Here is a 20400-nt window from a genome sequence, read left to right on the forward strand (position 1 = left end):
CTTGGAACCTGGTACCTACGAGGTGCCTCTGTCCAACTTTCTAGCCATCCTCCGGACGGATACTGACAATAACAATAATGGCATCTCTAACCATCCCCCCTGACGACCCATCCATTTTTCTGTTGTTAGCAATCTACGAGTATCCGTACATATCCTCGTCACGTATTTATCTCTATCCCCTGTTGGTTGATCCTGGTCTCTTGCGACTTCAACCTTCTTTCCTTGTTCTTTGGTTTCAGAATACGGGCCAGTTTGGTCCTCTACCTTCAGGATCCTTGCCTCCCCAGAGCCCCGTTTTCATAGGGAACATTCTTTCATCTCTCGCTTACGATCTTGGTCTGCCCACCTGGTTGCACATTCCATCATACATCCCACTTTCTAGGTGCCCACAATGATGTCCCTTAACTCCAACCGTTTTGTTTACGGGTGCTGCTCGTATTCCAGAGGTAATCTGGGTTCTCTATGAATCTGCACAGACAATATTCGTACCTGTAATCTTCTGATTTTCAGCTTCATCCTTCCGCCTGATTCTGAGGCTTTGTTAACTTCAATGGTACGAGGTAAGTAACACTGGGGACCTCGGTAGGTACGCTTGGACCATGAGACCACCAGCTCTCTGCAACAGTGCACGGTCAGATTCCAGACCGAATAAGACTCATTCTGGTACGAGTTCTGTTCTGCAAGCGGCATGTCGACTTGTTCACTCGACTCGCGGACCTGATCAGATCATCCACATCAATTCAGCTGACGGCATAAGATATACTGCAACCTCACTTTCTTGATCAATCGAGAGCGTGCCCTCTTGTGCAAAGGACTCCCACATTACCCCAATGCCCAGGTTAGCCTCATTCTGATCTCGGTGCTGACTTGTTGGCTGCACGATGCCACATGCGTCTGATGCCTCTCATGGCTCCGAGTCTGGTGACAAGTTTCTTTCAATATCCTTCCAGTCAGAGGTCCGGGCCAAACATGCACGCTTGCGCAACAAAAGCACACCTGCTGCATGCTGCCTGTCGCGTCGTGCCGACCAGCTGCGCCCTTGATCGATAATGCTTCCTGGTGAACAGGTGATCGTGAGCGAGCGAGCCTTTTGGCCGAACAATGTGCGTTGCGATTGCTGCAGAATACGTGGCAGCTTTGCAGTCCAGTCCTTTGCCACAAAATCTGCATCCTGCACCATGCAGAGAATCCCCCACTTGAGCACTTGACAACCCCGACTCAAATGGTGGTTTATCTACTTCTTCATCACCGACACGACTCTCGCCATTTAGACGACGATTGCGATCATGGTCTGTGTCACCATGATGCTTTCTTGATCAAGTCTAGCTCTGCAAAACAGATATACTCCCCGTATCCACCGGAAATTCGATTCGATCTTATTAGCTTCGTGATGGATCATGATCAGGGCATGGGCAAGGGCATGGGCATGGGCATGCCAGCGTGTTCAAATGACAGATATTCTTTTGGTATGCACTTGTAAAATGGTACGGTGACCCGCCCGCTTGGGCCCACGCTACCTGAAGAACCGCGTTAAGTGCTTCACTCTTCCTAAATCCATCTGGAGCCCGACTTCTGAGTTGATTGGGCGATTAATTGCCTTGTGTCGCACTCGCCAAAGCAATTGGGCCCATCCCTCAGGGACAGCCGAACCAGCCGTGCCATCCGTCACCAAAAGAACTTACCCGTCTTGGGACCGCCACAATAAAACTGGAGTGGCCGTCCGGCAATTCAAACCTTCCACTCGGATTCTATCGATAGGGGAGCCCAAAATTGTCCGAGTCCGACAGCTTGATGTCAGGACTCAGGAGCCACAGTGGTCCTGAAACTGCGTCATGATGATTGCTGTGATTAATTATGGCATTTCACAATTTGGTTCGCGTGCCATCTTTCTCACAATTCTTGTGCGAGCCAAACAAAGAATCGACACTATCTATGTCCTTGTCTCAGACAGAAGAAATACACCCGAACCCACACTTGGATTGGCTGTCCAGCGGGTGAATTCGACCGTTTGGTCGTTAGTGTGGCTAGGGTGCTGTTGAGCAGCAGGAGCCTGCCAGATGCACCCCGGATTTAGCCACGCATCGTTTTTCAGTTGTGCAAGTTTGAGCCAGAAGCCTCGGCCAGAAATCGTGCATCCGGATGCCTCGCACACAGAGCGACATTTCCAAGCCAAACCCCATGACCTAGTGACGTGGCCGTCGACCGTTTCCCTCGCATATCATTATTGGTCATCGTCTCCAACACCTTGTTTTGATAGGAGGTGCATTAGCTAGGTCTCACTCACCCAACGAGCTCATTCACCTCCTACCACCGTATCGACAAAAGCTACGTGCAGGGGTTATGATATCCATGTTGCACTGAATACAACCAGAGCGGAATTACGATGAATTGGACATCTGGAGACTTGAGAGGGGCTCTGTTTCCCATCAGACTTGGTGCCTCATGCTTCATGCGGTCATATCTGCTGCAAGTCAATCACGCGTCCGCCCCCAGTGGATAAGTTTCGTTGTGTCACTCTGACTGAGCTGTTAGTCTGTTACTGGCAGATGTCTCTCCCCAAGAGATGAGATTATTCTTGGGCATCTGGTCACCTGCATCAGCTTTCTGCGTTGCGGACAACAAATCTGCTTTGGAACTTCGAATCACGCCTTCCAAGTCAATAGATCACACCGCCATGACTTGTGTTCTAAGGATGTGCCTGATCCAATGATTCCATTCAGTGCTGAATCCACACATTTGATTCGCGCCGTAGGGGAAGTGCTTCCACGAGACCTCCGTCTGAGCCGCCAAAGGCAACCGTAGATTTCGAAACCCACAAATCATATCACCCAGAGAGTGAGCTCCGTACCAGTATCCGTACCTTGCTTCTTGGACAAGTATCAGCGCGGCGGAGACCAATTCCATTGTTCCCTCGTACAGCATACTGCATCCTGCATAACACTTCGTCATGTTCCACCTTGCATTCGGCGCACCAACGGCCAACTACACATCCTTCTTCACTTAGCTGTTGTGCAACCAAGGCAATACCTTTATTTGCCCTTTTCGAGCTTAGAGGCAGCTTTCCCCCTAGGACCCTGAATATCTCCACTAAGTAAAGGTGACTTAACGAGATGACGAACAGCCTGGAACCACGTGCACAGGGATCTTCAACGATCTCCTCTTTTAGCAAATTACAACTCTACGAACGCACTTCCCAACTCTGGACCATCGCTTGCCGCGCTTTTTTTGGTCGATAGAATGGAAGAGACCCTGAAAGATGCCGCGCTGTCTCAGGACTCAGGACAGGAACAGGGTGTCCCATTCCTTGGACCCGTGACACTAAGCCGGAATACATGCCGCTTCCCTGATCAACAGACCTCATTTCACGTGGGGATTTTGCAAGATGATTTCAGGGGCACACAACAGCTATTCTGAAACTCAGAACATAAATGGTCGTCTATGTATAGTATACGTAGGCCGACTCTCCGCGTCCGGGGACAGCGCTCCCACTACTATGTGGACCACAAAGTTGACGCAGCGATCATACTCATACCCAAGTATTTGCGAAATAGATCTGATGACCTGTGGGTTGATTATGTCCAGCTCATCGATTTGCAAATCACAACTGAGATGACGCTCCGAGCTGCGAAGCGAGGACAAGGAAGTTGTCGCTCATGGCATGGCCAGATTGCCTGCAGAGGAAAGCAGTGCACCCCCACTGTCATCTCTCAGCATCCGTGGGCATTGCCGCATCTCCCGCGGTAGGATGCACAGTACAGTAAGTGCATTTCTTGGTCGATAGTGTTGAACCCTTGGCTCAGACCAGACTATCCACGATTCAGATTTCTGGTATGTCTACTACACACAATGGAGTACGTACGACCCGAGCCACCCCTCACTAACAACACCGCGATGAAGCGAGAACATCCCGTGTAGACCGAGGGTAGCCTGCCTGAGCATATCGAATTCCAGCAAGACCCAACCACCCTTTACACTGACGGAACATCGCTTGGAATCTGCCTTTGAGTGCTTTTGTCCTCGCCTTTCTCAGAGTTTCAAAGTTTCTTTTCTGGGCATTCGACTCACACAAGCAAGCAGACTCCACTGTGACGGAGTCATGGGTAAAGTACGGTGTACTCCGTGCCCAGCTCCAGAGGACGACAATAGAAATAGCGTCACAGGGGAGTCAATATAATCCACCCTCCAGGAAGCTCAATGGACTTGTAAGTTCTGTGCCTCACTCATGACGCGCCTTGCGAGGGTAGAGATCTCCGTACTCGGTACCACTGATTATCCTCTGTTATCGAACTTCTTATTTTCTATTTTTGGTACCCTCGATGGGCCTCGCTCCGTCATCGTCACTATTAGGGTTTCTGCCTTACCTCGTCCATTCGAAGTTCCGCGGCCTGAAAGTTGGGACCGGCCAGTCCGAGTCAGCCTCGTCTCCTCGGGTCGCGGTTGGTGGAGCCTCGTCCGAACATCCTCCCGTGAGAGTTCGAATCAAGGGAGGTACGCTAAATCCAACATCCAATTTCCCAATGATGCTCCTTTTTCTTGTCTCTCTGTCACTTTTGCATCGCAAGCCGCGAACAGCTTGGGTCCTCGAACACTTGAAACATCGTCTTTTCTAGAACCCAATTACTTGGTACTTACTATCGAGGTGAGTCGAGGCCAAGAAATCAACCACTCGGATTTTACGAGCAGTTGTATACGAAACTGACCCCCATTCTTGAAACCGAAACACGTCGATGGTCAAAGGGTCAGCGTTGATGTTGTGTCGACACGATACTCGGTCCCCATGTGAGTTTGAACAACCCCCACACGCAAAGAATTAGAGCCCCAAATGGCTGTTTCGGCACTCATAATAATGGGTTCATTTCCTGGTACTTTCCGACGTGTGATGGGAATTGGCAAGTAGTGCACTCGTGCTCTACTCCTCACGGATCGAAGTCGCATGATACGAAGGGCAGACGAGAGTGAAAAGCAGGCTCTCCCCTGTATGCTCAATGTCGGACCACGGACTCACGAACTTCAACCCATTGTCGAGGCCGCCTGGACGTCGGGCCACCAGCAGCAAGAGCAGCAGAGGATACCCTGGTATGCAGAAGTATTTGGATCCTTCTCCAGCAGGCTGAGCGGATTGCTCCATTATGCCAGTGACCGTGAGATTGCGTTTGCATGGTAAGAGAGCTATGCTGCTATGCCGTGCGGGAGGAAGCTTGTCGAAGCAGGACACTCCCTGACATGCGAAATGAATGAATGCATGATCGATCAGCTCACCTCGCGTCTCTCGCAGAGTCGCAGCGCACCTCGCGTCACAGTCGCGCTGATGGACCTTGGCTGATGGCTTTTCGGCCATGACTTCTTGGATCATTGATACCACGTTGCCCTAGTTTGGCCGGCTATTTACTATGCTGCGCAGGCACGGTGCACAATGATGGCCTTGTCACCAGAGTCGCACTAGTTACAACAACAGGGTCATCTCAAAGACCGACGCAGGATGGGATGCCAGACGTACGTAGGTGGGAACCTCAGGTAGCTAGCTAGCTGGCGAGGTGGTTCTTCGGTATTTACGCTCGTAGGCTTCGAGGCTTCGAGGCTTCGAGGCTTCGAGAACAGCACTCGGCCTCCATGCCAGATGGGTGACTTACAAAACGTTTTCCTTTAAAAACCTGTCTACTGCGACCAAATATGATATTTATGCCAAAGGACAAGAATATGTTGTGAAATAATACATTCATTTCACGATGAACATGTGCCGCGTTACTAACTGAGGCTCCTCATGTCATCCATGACTTCTTGAAAACGATTGTGGTCAGCTTTTTCTTCAAGAAAAGCGACGGTATGCATAATAAACACTGCTGCACATAAAACATTGGGTATCTCTGGTGATGTCGACTGGTGCCGGTCCCTGTGTCAATCCCTACCATTGAGGGACGTTTTTTTCCATTTCCGCAAATTTGTTCCCATAACCTTGCCCGTTGACTTCTTTTAGAGACTTGTACTTCATCTCTACTTTGGAGGGGACATACTCGTGGTATTCGATGTTCCGCTCGAAGCTCTGTTCAAATTATCCAAGGCCACTTTTGGCCCTCCTATTCTCAGGATTTCATTCTTCGATGGGCTCTAGAGAAAAGTCTGCTCTTCTTTCCGCGCCGCAGACAGACCATCGTTTTCTTTCCTTGTTGCTTCGTAGATTGCTTCCCCGGATTTCTAGAGAAGCCCTTCTCGGCTCGCCATCCTCGGTCCTAGGCTTTCCTTCTTCGTCCTCAAGCATGGCGGCTTCTTCGGCGTCAGGAATGTCTTCAATCGTCTCGAGGGAACTGATGGAGGGTGATCGGGATCGGATCGATGTTGGCGTACTCGGAATTGAGGATGCGGAACTGAAAGAGTACATTGGATATGGCTCATTGCTGTATCTATGAGCGGTACCCAAGGGGAGCGGGGATGTGCTTCCGGAGACACCAGGGCTCATAGCTCTAGAATGTAAGGATGGAGCACTAGCACTCTGATGAAGAGGGCTTGTGGTTCTTCGTCGAGATCGAGGAAATGCGTTGGAGAAGGATGAGATAGGTGATGGTTGGGATAGATCCAGTTCGGAGAGTTCGAGCTCTTCGTTTTCAGGAATGTTTGGTTCGATGTTCAAGCCACTCCAAGATGGAACTCCTGGATACGGCTCTTCCATAGACGATCGTAAAGGACTTCGCCGTCTGCCCATGGGCAAGGGAGAGACTGGTCTTCGTGCGGATCCATAAGGCGTCACATATCGGCCAGAGGAATCTACGCCTGGTGAGGAATGCGCTCGCTGCATAGGCGGAGGCATTCCAGCAATTCCACTTGCAGACAAAGGTCTCATTCTTCTTTGGGGAGAACCAGCGCGTGGTCTCGAGGGGGTTATAAACTGTGATGGGGTTGGGCTGCGCTTCGTAGCTGATTCGAACGAGGCTCGGATTGGAGACATGGCGGGTGGCGAGAAAAAAAGACTGCGTTCTTCTTCCAGTGGAGGGGATGGAGGCAATTCGATCATCTCAGCAGGTAAAAGTGGCGAAGACGAGACTGGGTCGGGGGAGCCGGGGTTGGCGGAGGCATTTTGAGGGGGTTTTGACGGCGTCGACATGGTGATCGACGGCGATGGCCGGAGGTGTTGAAAGCGGAGGAACAGATCAACTAAGGATGGGCTCGAAGATGAGCATGGCGGTGTGAAAATTGATGTTTCTGATCGTAGCCGACGGTGTGAAACGTGGGAGGAGACGGAGAGTGTTTGCAGCATTCCTGACGAATCTCAGGGTGACCAAAGTCGGGTTGTGGCCGTTGGTTGCAATGTGAGTCACAGCCAGGGTCAAATGGCACAAATATGAAGACCAGCAACACCCGGAGGCGAAGATGCCTCTGAGTTTGCTGGCAGACACCTTTGGTGGAAGTGATGTCGTGAGAAAGATGATTGACACCAAAAGTCGATGGACTTCAGTGAAGGCAGCGAGCCCAAGTTCCTTGCGATTTCAACTTGTGGTTGGCTCGAGGAATGCTGGGTGGAGCTGCAAAGGCCCGATGAATGACTCGGTACCCTCGTCGGTGGTAAGACGCTTAGATGGCTTAGGCTTCTTAGGCAGGCTGGCTCAAGGGTTCAGGGCCTGGAAGTCGGAGATAAGACACCTAAGAGATCGGGGATAGTGGGAGGCAGTCAATTAATGGCCGGGGGGAAGACGCTTCGCTTATCAGTTATCGATTGGAGATTGTAGATTGTCACTTCGAGTAGGTTCTGTATAGATTTTCCATCCAAATCTGATGCTGAGATGCATGCTTGTTTTATATCTTCCTTCATTCAACGCTCGCTTCTTTTCCCACGCCCGTTCTCCTGGGACATTCCCCATCTAATGCCTCAGAAAGTCCTCTCCACGTTACATGCCATGTGCTTTTTCGTCCGAAAATCTGGTAAAATTGGTCCATGCTTTGTGTATTTCTCCTGCTGTATACCAGATTGAGCTCCAGCCAGGCTGCTGGATGCCCGTGCACTCAATAAAGTCTTTGCTGGGCTCACTGATTCAATCTTCCACCATTCCTTCCAGAGGCATTCGATGCGCTTTTTGTCATCATCCCCCTACCGGATTGTTGGGTCCTTCACGTGGGATCAAGCTGACCATTCCAGCGGTGCCCCTTCCCAATCAACACAATTGGAATCATAATTGTTGATTAAGTTTCCATAGCATCGGGATGAGTACCGGAACAATTGTGCTTTTCATTGACTGGGAGGCTTCTCCACTGCGTGAAAAGTGTAACTCAGTGCGGAAGATTCATTCTTTTCGAACCTTGCACGGTAACAAAACGCTCCGGTCACTCACTCTTATAGGAACCTTCCGATCGGCGCGCATTTGAGAGTCAACACTTGAGAGTCAACATGACCTTTTTGATGTTCAGCCAAGAACTGGGATGATTGGGAAGTAGAAGAACCGTGTGCGTCCATTCTGAAGAAGTGCCCAACGGCTTCCTCCGTCTCCTGGAATTCTGCCTAAATGCTCTGAGAATGGAAGCCGTACCGCAATCATTTCCATCCCCGCCGGACTTTGTCCTGATCTGAGGTTACAAGATACCTGACAGATTATCCATCAAGATGTGCCTACCAAAAGGATTCTCAACGTTCAACACATCTACACTCAATAAGCAGGTATATAAATACGGTTCAAGTAATCGTACTCAAGCTCCATCCAATTCAGGATAGGCCATATCGGTAGGCTGCTCCGGTGAGATATTGTTCATGCTGTGTCTGTTTTCGCTCCTGGCTTTCTCGTCTTAGACATTCTCCGAAAAGAGTACCAAGCGGCCAAAATGAAGTTCACAGAAGGAATGTGGAGAAATAAGTCCGGGGTGACGATCGATTGGATGACAAACGTGGAACGACTACAAGTCGACGATGACAAGGTCAACCTCCTATTAACCAAGACACAAAACCGTCGTGGTGACACCTTGAATACTGGTACTGTCACAGCGACGATCAGATCTCCGATTGAAGGAGTGACTGCCGCTAGTTTTTCACATTGGACTGGCGAGGAAGATCTTGGTCCGCACTTCCCTCTATTCGAGTCGAAATCCAATGCCAAAGCCACTGAGACCAAGGGTAGATCTTTGACTCACTCCAATGGACCTCTTGATTTGACAATAAATACTGCCGCAAATCAACTGGCGTTCTCTTATACTCAAGAGTCTAAGAAGCTTACAGGCCACTCCTTCCGATCGATCGCAGTGGTCTCCAACACTAACACTTCAAGATATGATCCTTCCGAGGGTATGTATGCAGACACAGACAATTATCTCCTCCTTGAGTTGGACCTGGCCGTGAATGAAAAGATATATGGACTGGGCGAAAGGTTCGGTCCTTTCGTCAAGAACGGGCAAACTGTCGACATTTGGAACGAAGATGGAGGCACATCTAGCGAACTGACCTATAAGAACATCCCATTCTATATCTCAAGTCGAGGTTATGGCGTTTTCATCAACAATCCTGGGAAAGTTATGCTTGAAATCCAGTCCGAAAGAACCACCCGTGTGAATATTGCCATTCAAGGAGAGACCCTTGAATACATGATTATTGCCGGTCCCGGCCCGAAAGAAATTCTAAATCGATATACCGCACTCACTGGACGTCCTGGTCTGCCGCCTGCTTGGTCCTATGGACTCTGGCTTACCACATCCTTTACCACATCTTACTCCGAGGAAACAGTTACAGGCTTCCTAGATGGGTTCAAGGAGCGCTCGATCCCACTCAATGTCTTTCACTTCGATTGCTTCTGGATGAAGTCCTTCCAATGGTGCGATTTCCAGTTTGATACTGACAACTTCCCCGATGCCAAAGGGTATCTTGCGAGGCTCAAGGACAGAAGCTTTAAGCTCTGTGTGTGGATCAATCCTTACATTGCACAAGCATCACCCCTCTTTGCCGAAGGCAAGAAGAATGGCTACTTCATAATGCGGTCTGACACCTCTCGTCCTACAGTTTGGCAATGGGACAACTGGCAGGCGGGCATGGCAGTGGTGGATTTCACCAATCCAGCGGCCACAGAATGGTATTCTGCCCATCTGAAGAGACTTATGGATATGGGAATAGACTCGTTCAAGACTGATTTCGGTGAGCGAATTCCTTTCAACCCTAAAAAGGTGAAATACCATGACGGGAGCGATTCTGTCCGGATGCATAATTTTTACGCATACATCTACAACAAGGTCGTCTACGATACAATGTCATCCCATGGGAAGGATGCTTGCCTCTTCGCGAGATCTGCCACTGCAGGCTCCCAGCAGTTCCCGGTGCACTGGGGTGGGGACTGCGAGAGTACATTTGAAGCCATGGCCGAGACGCTTCGTGGTGGACTCAGTCTTGGGCTTTCCGGATTCGCCTTCTGGGCGCATGATATTGGTGGCTTCGAGGGTCTTCCAGATCCAGCGTTGTACAAACGATGGGTTCAGTTTGGACTTCTGGGCTCCCACTCCAGATTACACGGCAGCTCTAGTTACCGCGTTCCCTGGATATATGACGAGGAGCATTTCCCCGGCGAAGACAAGGCCTGCACCAAAGTGCTGAAAGAAAGCGTGGAGAGGAAATTTACACTGATGCCCTATCTACTGCGTGCGGCGTTGGAAGGTCATCAGTCTGGCACGCCAGTCATGCGGGCAATGCTGGTTGAGTTTGGTGACACAGATCCCAATGTATGGAACATCGACACACAATATATGCTTGGTGATAGTTTACTGGTCGCACCAGTCTTCAGCAAGGATGGAGAGGTCACCTTCTATGTCCCCCACTCGAGCGGCACATCTGACGCCAAGTGGAGGAATTACTTCGACCGGGAGAAGACCTACGAAGCTGGTCGGTGGTATACGGAAACACATGGCTTTGACACATTACCATTGTTGATTCGACCTGGGGCTGTCATTCCTGTCAATCCGTCGCTAAAGAGCCCTGATGGTGATGTTTTCAATGGATTGAAGATCTGGGTCAACGGGCCGTTGCAGGGTGGAAAGTCGGTGGAGATCGTAGAGGCAAGTGATGTGAAGAGTGTGAGCAAGAGCCTTACGGTCGGAAAAGATCTGAAAGTGGTTGGACTCAGTGGTGTCGAGGTTGTTGATTTGTCTGTCGAATAAGCGATGAGCCATGTTGGATCTCGAGCATATTCAAGGGAGTCCGTCTAGATTGATCATACCAGGATAGATATGGGTTGATGCCCTAGCATCTGTAACCTCAGAAAGCTTTAGAGGCTATGGATTATTCACCCTGCAAATCGAGCAATCTATGTAGCCTTATCGCGGATAACCATTCCTTCGTGTAGGCACGTCGGAGTGCGAAAAGGAGTGATGAACCATCGACCTAAATCACTGAGCAGGCTTCCGAGCCGTGATCAAAAGCGCACACCAATCCCAACCCAGGTCGCCATCACCGTACTTCTCCTGTATATACCGTACAGATACATCTTTGGCCTTTTGGCCCATTTCATCCCGCTGCTCCTGGGTCCACATAGTATTGATGATCATCCCCACAGTCCCTGGAAGAAGAATCTGGAAAGTCTCGGTGGCATTGGACTCGACGTGATAGACAGGGCAGGAGACAATTTCGATATCCACAAAGCCAACCTTGTCCAACGTCTCCTTGATCCATGCGGGCTCGTTCCATTTGAGGTGTGGGCCTGCAACGCCCGCGAGACCCTCATTCGTTGGGAAGGGTGGCAGGTCAGGATCCGTTTTCCACGCAGCTATCACATCAGAGATCCATCCGATCTTCGAGTGACTTGACAATCCCACTGTTCCGCCGGGCTTGAGTAGGCGATATATCTCGAACAGACCAACTTGCGGGTCTGGGAAAATCATCGGCCCGAAACTTAGGAAAACGTGTGTGAACTGCGCGCTGGGGAGTTTGGTGTCGTTTGCGTCCACTTGGATGACCTTTATGTTGTACTTTCCCCAATTGTTTGATTCAATGCGTTTGTGGACGAGATCGAGCATTGTTGGTGACCCATCAATCATGGTGAGATCCAACTTACCCTGGGCATCGTCGCTCAGAAGGTCAAGCAATTTTGCCGAAACAGCCCCTGTACCGCAGGCCTCGTCGAGGACGATAAGCTTCGAGTCCGATGTGTCATCGACGACCTTTGCCTGACGAAGCAGGCTTTCTGCGAATTTCAAGGTCAGTCGTTCCACAATAGCGTACATCTGCCCAACATTGCCCGAGTCCCAGAGGAATTTCATTTTGCCATCTCCCTTGTACAGCTCATGCTGTGTCTGGTGGGTGGCCATGGTGGGATCAAGCAACTGTGAATAGCGAACGAATGGGTGTGAGGTCTGTACAACGAGTTTCACCTATTCCAGCTTTTCTGACAAAATTTTGAGGCCGAGAAAGATGCTGATAACATGGGGTTTCCAAGGACAGATCTATGTCATATATAGTACTGATACCAGCCCAGGTCCAGAATACGGGCCAGAGAATGTCAGACATGAGGTGCATGTCTCCATTTGATCGAAGTGTCATCTCCCATATTAGGCCTCCAAGGGCTGCAAGTGAGAAAATGAGAATTAATGGGGAGGTAATAAGCCTGCTAGGTATGATTTGAGCCCTGGCATCGATGAAGGAAGCAAAATGAAAAGGTTCGCCCCTGTAAACTCCGTTTTATACACGGACTTCGACGTGAGGACTATCTTCACGGAGAGGTCTTGCTGGTTGGTGAGTGGAGGGCTCGGATACCTACTCGTAAGCTCCTAATTTCAAACAGGCAGTATCATAGCTGGCATTAAATAACACTCGGTCTCTCACTCTCGGAGGATAGACTTGGGTCTCCGGAGTGAGTGTAGAATGTAGGAAGACAATGAAGGTCCAAGTTGATAGGAGTAGTGGGAGGTGGTGGTCGTTGCCAAGACTCGATGATTACGACCTATTCGGGAAACGTAAACAACTTGAATCCGGGGTTCGAGTTCAAACTTGAACTCCACCCCACATTCCACCATTTAAGTTGACATGCTGGGTTTACTGGTTCTGTAGCCCCGGAGTCCGGATGTAACAAATGTCTTTCCAGTCGCGGATTCCGTCCCCTAGCAAGCCGGCCACATGTGCGCAGGGAAATGAACGTCCTACAGCTGTGAAAAGGCTCCAGCCCGTCCAACCTCAAACAAAGCTCAAGTTGGATTCATCGAACGTAACGAAACCTGTTGCTACAACAGCAGACGTAAATCCATCACGGGCTGGAACGGCCAGAGCAGCCAAAACGATCACAAATACTCCAAGTCGAAATCTAGCGGTGCACACGAGGGGTGCGTCTACGAGTGCGGTCATCAAACCATCGCTCAGTACTCATGCATCCAAAGAAAAACAGGCTTCGCAAATTCCTGGAGCGAGCCTTACGCAAATGCAATCATCATCTTCAGCACAACAGCACAAGCGAACCTTGAGTGCGCATGCGTCTATTCGAGCAACGGCACCGTCCCAAGGGTCGAGTTTACCAAAGTCAAGGCCGGTTGGTCGAGTAATGAAGGACAGTGAGAATGCGCCAACCACCAATGTTTCAGCACTTACGCGGCCAAACTTCGACTCATACAAACAACACTTCAGTCCGCAGAAAGCGAAACAGCCTGTATCGACAACCACTTCCAGGGTTGTTGTAAATCCCAGTGGGTCAACTGTTGTAGCTTCTGAAAGCTCACGACTTAGCGACGAGCTACTTCAACTTTCCCTGTTGCATACAGGTTCTACTGTTGCACTTCAGAGCTACGAGAAGAGCATAAAGTCTCATTTCCAAAGCCACCACGCAGATCTTGACAGGCAACGTCAACAGATTGAGTCCCTTGAGCGAGATCGGCGGGCACGAGATAACCTTAGAGGCCTCAGAAGATGGATCGACGAAAACTCTAGTGGCGGCGAAGAGGACTTCGATCCCCTTTCGGTATTGGCTGAGTGCTTGCAGGAGCTCGACGAGATTAATAAGGACCAGGGCGCCTTCGCTGTGGCGAGGAGGCAGTTCAGCGATTGGGAAACGAATGTTAGCTCTATCACATTGAATCGAGTGGAGCCGGAAGGAGACACCACATTGAATTTTGTGGTTCCGTTGGGTTCGGAATGGAGTCATGCCATCGAGTTGATCGAACGGCGACTGAAGATCTGCATGAATACGCTGAGGGTTTTTGACGGGAGGCATGAAGGAGCCACCATTGGGGAAATGATTGCAATGTTTTCCATGCATTGCGAACACCTGCTACAGGAGATCTCGATCTGTAGGACCCTGGAACGCCTGATCCTCCAGCGGCAGCAGCAATGGATTGACGAGTCTATCGGGAAGGCACTGATGACGGTTGAGGATAAGGGTTTACAAGCTCACCAGATGATTCCAAGGAGAGGAATTTGGGAGGACTTGCAAGATCGACATTGAGGCAACTACCACCGATCTGAGTTTGGGTCAAGTTATAAGCGTGCGACGCAGATTCGTGACCAACAACTCTAAAGCCGTGGTCTAAGCCGAAGCTACACGCCCTGTGGTGATCATTTTGTTGTACGAGTAAGTTATTTGAATGATCTTCCCGGCATCAACACCTCACGAGTACACAGGTACGATTGCGAGGGGCGACTGGTTGGACATATTGCATCCCGATTCCTTGACCAATGTTAAGGCTAGTATTGGGCCATCGGCAGGCCTCTACCTTCTTGGATTAGACTGCGAGGAGAACACAATCGCATTGTTACGGTGACGTGAGGGAGTTCCATCACCCTGCCATGTCTCTACCACAGGGGAGCTTCAAAGAAGTGAATTATGCATTGGAAAAAAGCGTACATGGGATTCATGGTGTACAGCCACCCACCCTTTCTGGATTACGGTCTGGCAGCTAAGTATAGGCTTCCCACTCAGGTCAGGACATTTCCGGGGGCCCGCGGGAGTTTCACGATGACTCAACATTGATAATACAACTTGGGATCATGCCTGCTTCCGACAATGTCTGCTTCCGATCGTGGTTGACATGCAGACCCTCGACTTGGGGCATGAGCCAAATCTCCTGCTATCGGTCACGGTCTCGGAGAGCGAGCCTGCAGTGTTATGACAAAGGATAACTGATCAGGCCAGTGGCCGCAGATGTGAACGTTCAGGCATGCAAAGGGGCTTCAAACGGATTAATGATTTTGAGAGCGATGTGGTGAAGCTCAGTAGAGAGAGACAACTGTTTTGTTGAATTTCTCTCTTTATCAGCATTACATACTCAGTTCCTAATCATTGAAACAGTCGAGTAGCTCGCGCGGTTGGCCTAAATCACGGAGTAGTAGTACTTTTGAAAAGCCGTGTAGAGCCAAAAGGCAAGCTCAGCAGTGCCTAACCCATATGTGTAAAGAAAATCGCTGCTCTCTACCTGGATAGAGAGATACCTCTTATATGTACCAGACTATTTAGATAGTCAAACAAAACAAGTTGACAAGCAGAAAGCCAATTTTGACAGTCGCAGCAGGTACTTGGAACTCATGCACACTCATTGCGCTTCCGCAAGGGAGAGCGTGGAGAACAATGCCGAGCATTCCGTACTGAGTACTTAGTCCCTAATGGAAGTCAAAGCCAGCGAACTAACGCCAGCTGCCAGTCTCTCGATGACTGCCATGTTGTAAGGCGCCCAAGGCAATTATGCATACGCTGTGTGCACCGAGTCAGTGGCCCCTGTGGACGTTTATGCACACAGCCGGCTTTCCATGTCTAGGGAGATCGTATCATGGCTGCGACGTAGGTCGAGAAGCACAATAGCCAGAAACGGTCCATGGTGCTGGTCATCGTCATCAGAAGGCTTCGCCCTGGTCGTATTTACCTAAACTCCCAAGGAGCTGAGGTTTGAGGCCTGGGGTGTCTGAGCATTGAGGAGAAGTGCCTAGGTAGGTCACTAGTGATATGCGTAGCCTGATAGCACGGGTGTTGGTAATTTAGTGGGTATTTAGTGCCTTCCTTACATAATTCGGGTGAAAAAAGCCACCTACGGAAGGGTGCGGGCACCGACAGGCCAGCGGCGCTTTCTAGGCATCGGTTCACCCAATTAGGTGGTCGTTTGCGGACGGGCTACCTCGGCGTGGGCCACGCGATGCTTAGTATTATTAATTGAAGACTTGGCCCATTTACTCGTAGCAGGATCAAGTGACAACTCTCCACCTACCCAAGGTCTTCCAACTTTTTTCCATCGACCAGGAGGGCGCATTATTGGTAACAGGGTTGCAGGAACGCCCAGATGACCTTCATCGCCGTGTTTACGGGGATGATATTACGTACGATCAGCCAAGGTGTCGAATGGCGACCTATCCTTGCTCGCAAGGCACACCCCTCACTCGCAATTTCAAGGTGGGGGGTCATGGGAGGTATGACTGTGCAAAGCACCAAGGAGCAAAGGGGTCCCTTTTAAACTCCAGGGAGGTAACTACGAGTACGAGTACCTACGAGTAGGTAAGCTCCTAGGTAGGTGTAGGCGAATCTCATCACTTGCTAGGTAGTGTGAGACTCCATGTGGGAGTCCTAACACTAAGAGTCAGAGTAGCTTACTTAGGTACTTATGGCTCTCATGATAAGTACCTTGCTAGGTAACTACGAGTAAGTACTCGTACCTCTCCGAATCTCAACCAACCTAAGACTCCTGTACGAGTCTTTGTCGACCACATGGAATACTTAGACGACCTGAATAGGCCAATGAGAAGTAGCAGACCATTCGCGGATTCGAACTAATCATAATATTGAATCACCAACCCTGGCGCGTGGACTTGTAGTTCTCGTAGTAGGCTGAAGATCGCCGGTGTCCAGGGTACCTCAGCACTGACTTCGGAGTACCTAGACGAACTAGGTACCTTAACGGAGACCCTAAGGCATGTACCGAGTCCTCCGTCAAGTTTGCTTCTCACGTTCTCACTAAATCCTCGAGGCCCATCATCATCATCCCATGCAACCATCATCTTGCTGCGACCAGTCCAAATTAGTATCCGTCCAAAGCTGATCCCCTTCGAGAAACGTGTTTCCGAACCTTCTATTCGTATGCATCTCTCCGAACCTGCTTGCCTTCTGCTTTTCATCTCCGCCGGCCAATCTGCGATCGTCATCAACCATCACGCCTCAACCTGCCGCCTTCTTCCTTAGTCGCACTCCATCTCATCACCTTCCTAGCCGGCATAGGTATGTACTCGCACTGGCATTGTCTGCTGGGTGCAAGCATGCAATCTTCTTCCCTTATTGTTGGCGCCCGTTGTCTTGCATAATTCAATTCATCGTCGCCATTCGACAAACCTCAAAGCCCTACCTGAACTGCGACTTCCTGTCCTCCCTTCTACCCTACCAATTCTCAAATGTTGTCTGGCGTCTCTGATTCTCGCTTTTTACGGATTCGAACCTGGCGGGCGTTCAAGGGAGGTGATGGACAGCTTTTCCCACGAGCCTGAGGATGTCAAGTCAAAACTTCCTGGGCCCTCCGGCCTCTTGCTCTCCCGTGTCATCAGCGCACCTGAACCACGCAGACACGATGGCCCAGCTCCATTTCCATTCGACTTGACCCCTCTGAAGCGCGACTCTCCCATGGATCGCCCTCCCCAGCGTTCTGCCTCCGAACTATCATCCCCGTATGCCCGACAGTTCTGGCCGTCGGCCGTTTCTAGCCCACCCCAGGACGACGCCACTGAGATACCAGACAAACGGCCACGGCTGGAACACATACCAGAAAGAGTTGATGGCGAGGTGGATACGCGCAAAGATGGAGGGAACAACTACGTATGTACCACTGTACTGGTTTCTACCCCTGGCCCCCTATGCAGATCTGTTGACCAAAGCCTATCTTACAGTCCGGCCGCTATGATTACCCGGAGTACCAAGATGCCTCTGCACGAAGACCCACAGAAAGTGGCCTTCATCGGCCCGCTTCCGGACTTTGTCACAATTGTTACAATACAGAAAGTCTGATAGTGGGCTTGGTGAAAGGCTTTCTTGATCTCCAGGCGGAGATAAGCCAGGCCCTGTCCATTCCACTGAGTACCAGGAGTCCTATCGATGTGAGTGGTGTTTTGTCGCGGGGGCATCGGATATGGCTGACCTGACAAGAACAGCGAAGCCGAACTTAGTAAGCTAGGCCTCAAAGAGTCACTTGCATGGAGCATACGGGAAATCCATAACACCACTCGCCTCATCCATCACAATACCGCCACAAGGCCAGGGTTGCCACCCCTGTCGGATGTGGTTCCAACCCCTTTCGTAAACGACATACGGCGTCTATCCCTACACGCCCAATCCCCCGCAGCATCTCCGTCTATAAATGATCCTCGCAAGACGCTTACTTCTCATGATCCTGTTCGGATGGAGGCCATGCACCGGAGACCTACCGATCAACCTATTGAGTCGACTCCGCGACCGCTTGATCGTTCACTCCCCGCCATTATACCACCAGACGAGATGAGACGAAGTCAGCAGCACGAGCATATGGTCACAGGCATTGGCCAATCACCACACCCGTCGTCGGCGAGTTCGATTTTTGGGTCTGCTCAATCTCCCATGCAATCGCATCCATCTAGCCTAGCTCTACCTTCTCCTCCAGGAGCGCATTTTGCACGCACTGGGAGTTCAGGATCTGCACAGTACTCACCAACGGCGACCCCGGCAGCACATCATACACATCTGCAAGATCTGCAACACCAAATCTCGACCAAAACACTTGCTCTACAAACGCTGCAGCGTGAGCACGATCAGTTACTAGCGGCATTCTCCAGGTCCCAGATACGATGTACTGCACTGGATAAGAAATCCCAGGTTTCGGACCATGAGATCAACACTCTAACCGAGGACAAGATTCGTCTACAACAGGAAGTGGAAAGTATGGAGAGCCAGATTCGAGACCTGATGAAGTCACGCGACGAGGTCCATCAACAATCTTCAGCCGACGGGGCTCAATGGAGGCAAATCATGGCCATGTCGAGTCAACTGCAACTCAAAGGAGCTGACGACGCTCGTCGATTCAGGGACGAGCGTGAAAATTGGGAAGCCGAACGCGAATCCTTGAGGAGGCGAGTAGAGGAACTCGAGTCCGGTAAGGAAGCCCTTCCAGAGACCAGGACAGTCTCTAGCTCCACGACCCCTGTGGCAAACGATTTCATTCTGACTTCGGACTCTGTCGAGACTCTTAGAGCGGAAATTGTCAGATTGAGGCGAAAATGCACAGAGCTAGAACTAATGCTGCAGGAGCTGGCTAGTGAAGCGGGCTCGATCGAGAGTGCAATCAATGCAATGGAGAGCGTTAGAAAGACACTTGTTGGCAAGAAGCGGCGAAGCGATGAGGGTTAGAGGACCGAACCGGTCTGGGTTGGGAAAAGAAAAGATGGGCAGGCATTGGCTGATCGTATACACAAATCGGCACCATTGAGGTGCGATCTCCGACTTGTTTTCTTCGCGGCTTTTCCCTGCCGCCGAAGGTTGGGCCAGCATTAAAAATGCATTTGTGCGCCGTGGTGGCAAACAAATGAACTTTGGTTGGTTGGGCAAGTTTGCCTCTGGACTATAAAGATGTCCGTTACCGGTGAGGGACGACTGGCAAGGCTGCGGGGTCCACAGAATCCTGCAGAGGACCTCGTAGTCTGGAGTACGGTGCGTTTGGTTCTGACTGAGGTGCAGGGTCACGGCACCGGTCGACTTATGTAATGTCGGTGGATACGGTTAGCGCATTCTGCGGAACCATGGACAGAACAAGGTTCTGGTGTTTTCGATATGGCCGTATGATGTTGATGATTGATGACTAAGCCGTTGAAGATTGGCTCAAAAAGTTGAATTTATTTGCACCCTCGTAATTCGGACAGATGTGGGATACTAGTGTATGCAATCACTGCTTTCTGTCGAATGATATGGTGAGATCAGAAGGAAGTAAGCGATCGTGACTATGGTGGCTAAACTGGGACAGGTCTCGACCTATAGATTAGGAATTAAGTATCCCCAATTGACTTGTGCAACGACTAATGCACTTACAACGTTATGGTGCGAACAAGACTCCGAGGAGCTTCAAGCTCCAGCTAAGTACCCACGAGTGGCGTTGGATCATCCATGCCAATGTACCGTGGAAAACTGTATCGAGCACCGAGTAAGCGACATTATGACCCCTAGTACGTACCGAGGAGACCTGAAATCCTTCGAGACATCAGTGTAAATCACTCGGATGTCGAGTCAGTCTTGCATGGGCGTGGCTACTCCGAAGCAATACACTGCCCAAAATTGATTTCTACCCTTACAGGTAGTAGGACCAGATTGGACATGCCGCGGATTATGGCATCGCAAGGATTGAAATGGTCAGTGTTTGTGTGAGCAATTTGAAATACTAGTTGACTACCTACCCTGGAGAATGTATGAGCAGGGACATGTATCCAAGCAGTTGAAGGCGTGAGCTATTGCCAACGTAGGTTAGGTTCTGGGTGCCATT

General features: G+C 50.3%; 4 protein-coding genes across 4 annotated transcripts; 2 read left to right on the forward strand and 2 right to left on the reverse strand.

The window, feature by feature from the left end:
* Window positions 1-6088: 6088 nt before the first annotated feature.
* On the reverse strand, window positions 6089-7096 carry LTR84_002211 (uncharacterized protein; the record flags this gene model as incomplete). Its single annotated transcript, XM_064845825.1, has 1 exon — window positions 6089-7096. One exon carries the CDS (start codon window positions 7094-7096, stop codon window positions 6089-6091), a length of 1008 nt encoding a protein of 335 aa, XP_064706679.1.
* Window positions 7097-11340: 4244 nt separating this feature from the next.
* LTR84_002212 (uncharacterized protein) lies at window positions 11341-12258 on the reverse strand (the record flags this gene model as incomplete). Its single annotated transcript, XM_064845826.1, has 1 exon — window positions 11341-12258. One exon carries the CDS (start codon window positions 12256-12258, stop codon window positions 11341-11343), a length of 918 nt encoding a protein of 305 aa, XP_064706680.1.
* Window positions 12259-13019: 761 nt separating this feature from the next.
* LTR84_002213 (uncharacterized protein) lies at window positions 13020-14378 on the forward strand (the record flags this gene model as incomplete). The annotated part of the gene is made up of 1 exon (XM_064845827.1): window positions 13020-14378. One exon carries the CDS (start codon window positions 13020-13022, stop codon window positions 14376-14378), a length of 1359 nt encoding a protein of 452 aa, XP_064706681.1.
* Window positions 14379-17366: 2988 nt separating this feature from the next.
* LTR84_002214 (uncharacterized protein) lies at window positions 17367-19277 on the forward strand (the record flags this gene model as incomplete). Its single annotated transcript, XM_064845828.1, has 3 exons — window positions 17367-17717; window positions 17789-17995; window positions 18045-19277. The coding sequence occupies 3 exons, from the start codon at window positions 17367-17369 to the stop codon at window positions 19275-19277; spliced, it is 1791 nt and encodes a 596-aa protein (XP_064706682.1).
* Window positions 19278-20400: the final 1123 nt, after the last annotated feature.

Source organism: Exophiala bonariae, assembly GCF_035927105.1.
Source record: "Exophiala bonariae strain CCFEE 5792 chromosome Unknown scaffold_12, whole genome shotgun sequence".
NCBI lineage: Eukaryota > Fungi > Ascomycota > Eurotiomycetes > Chaetothyriales > Herpotrichiellaceae > Exophiala > Exophiala bonariae.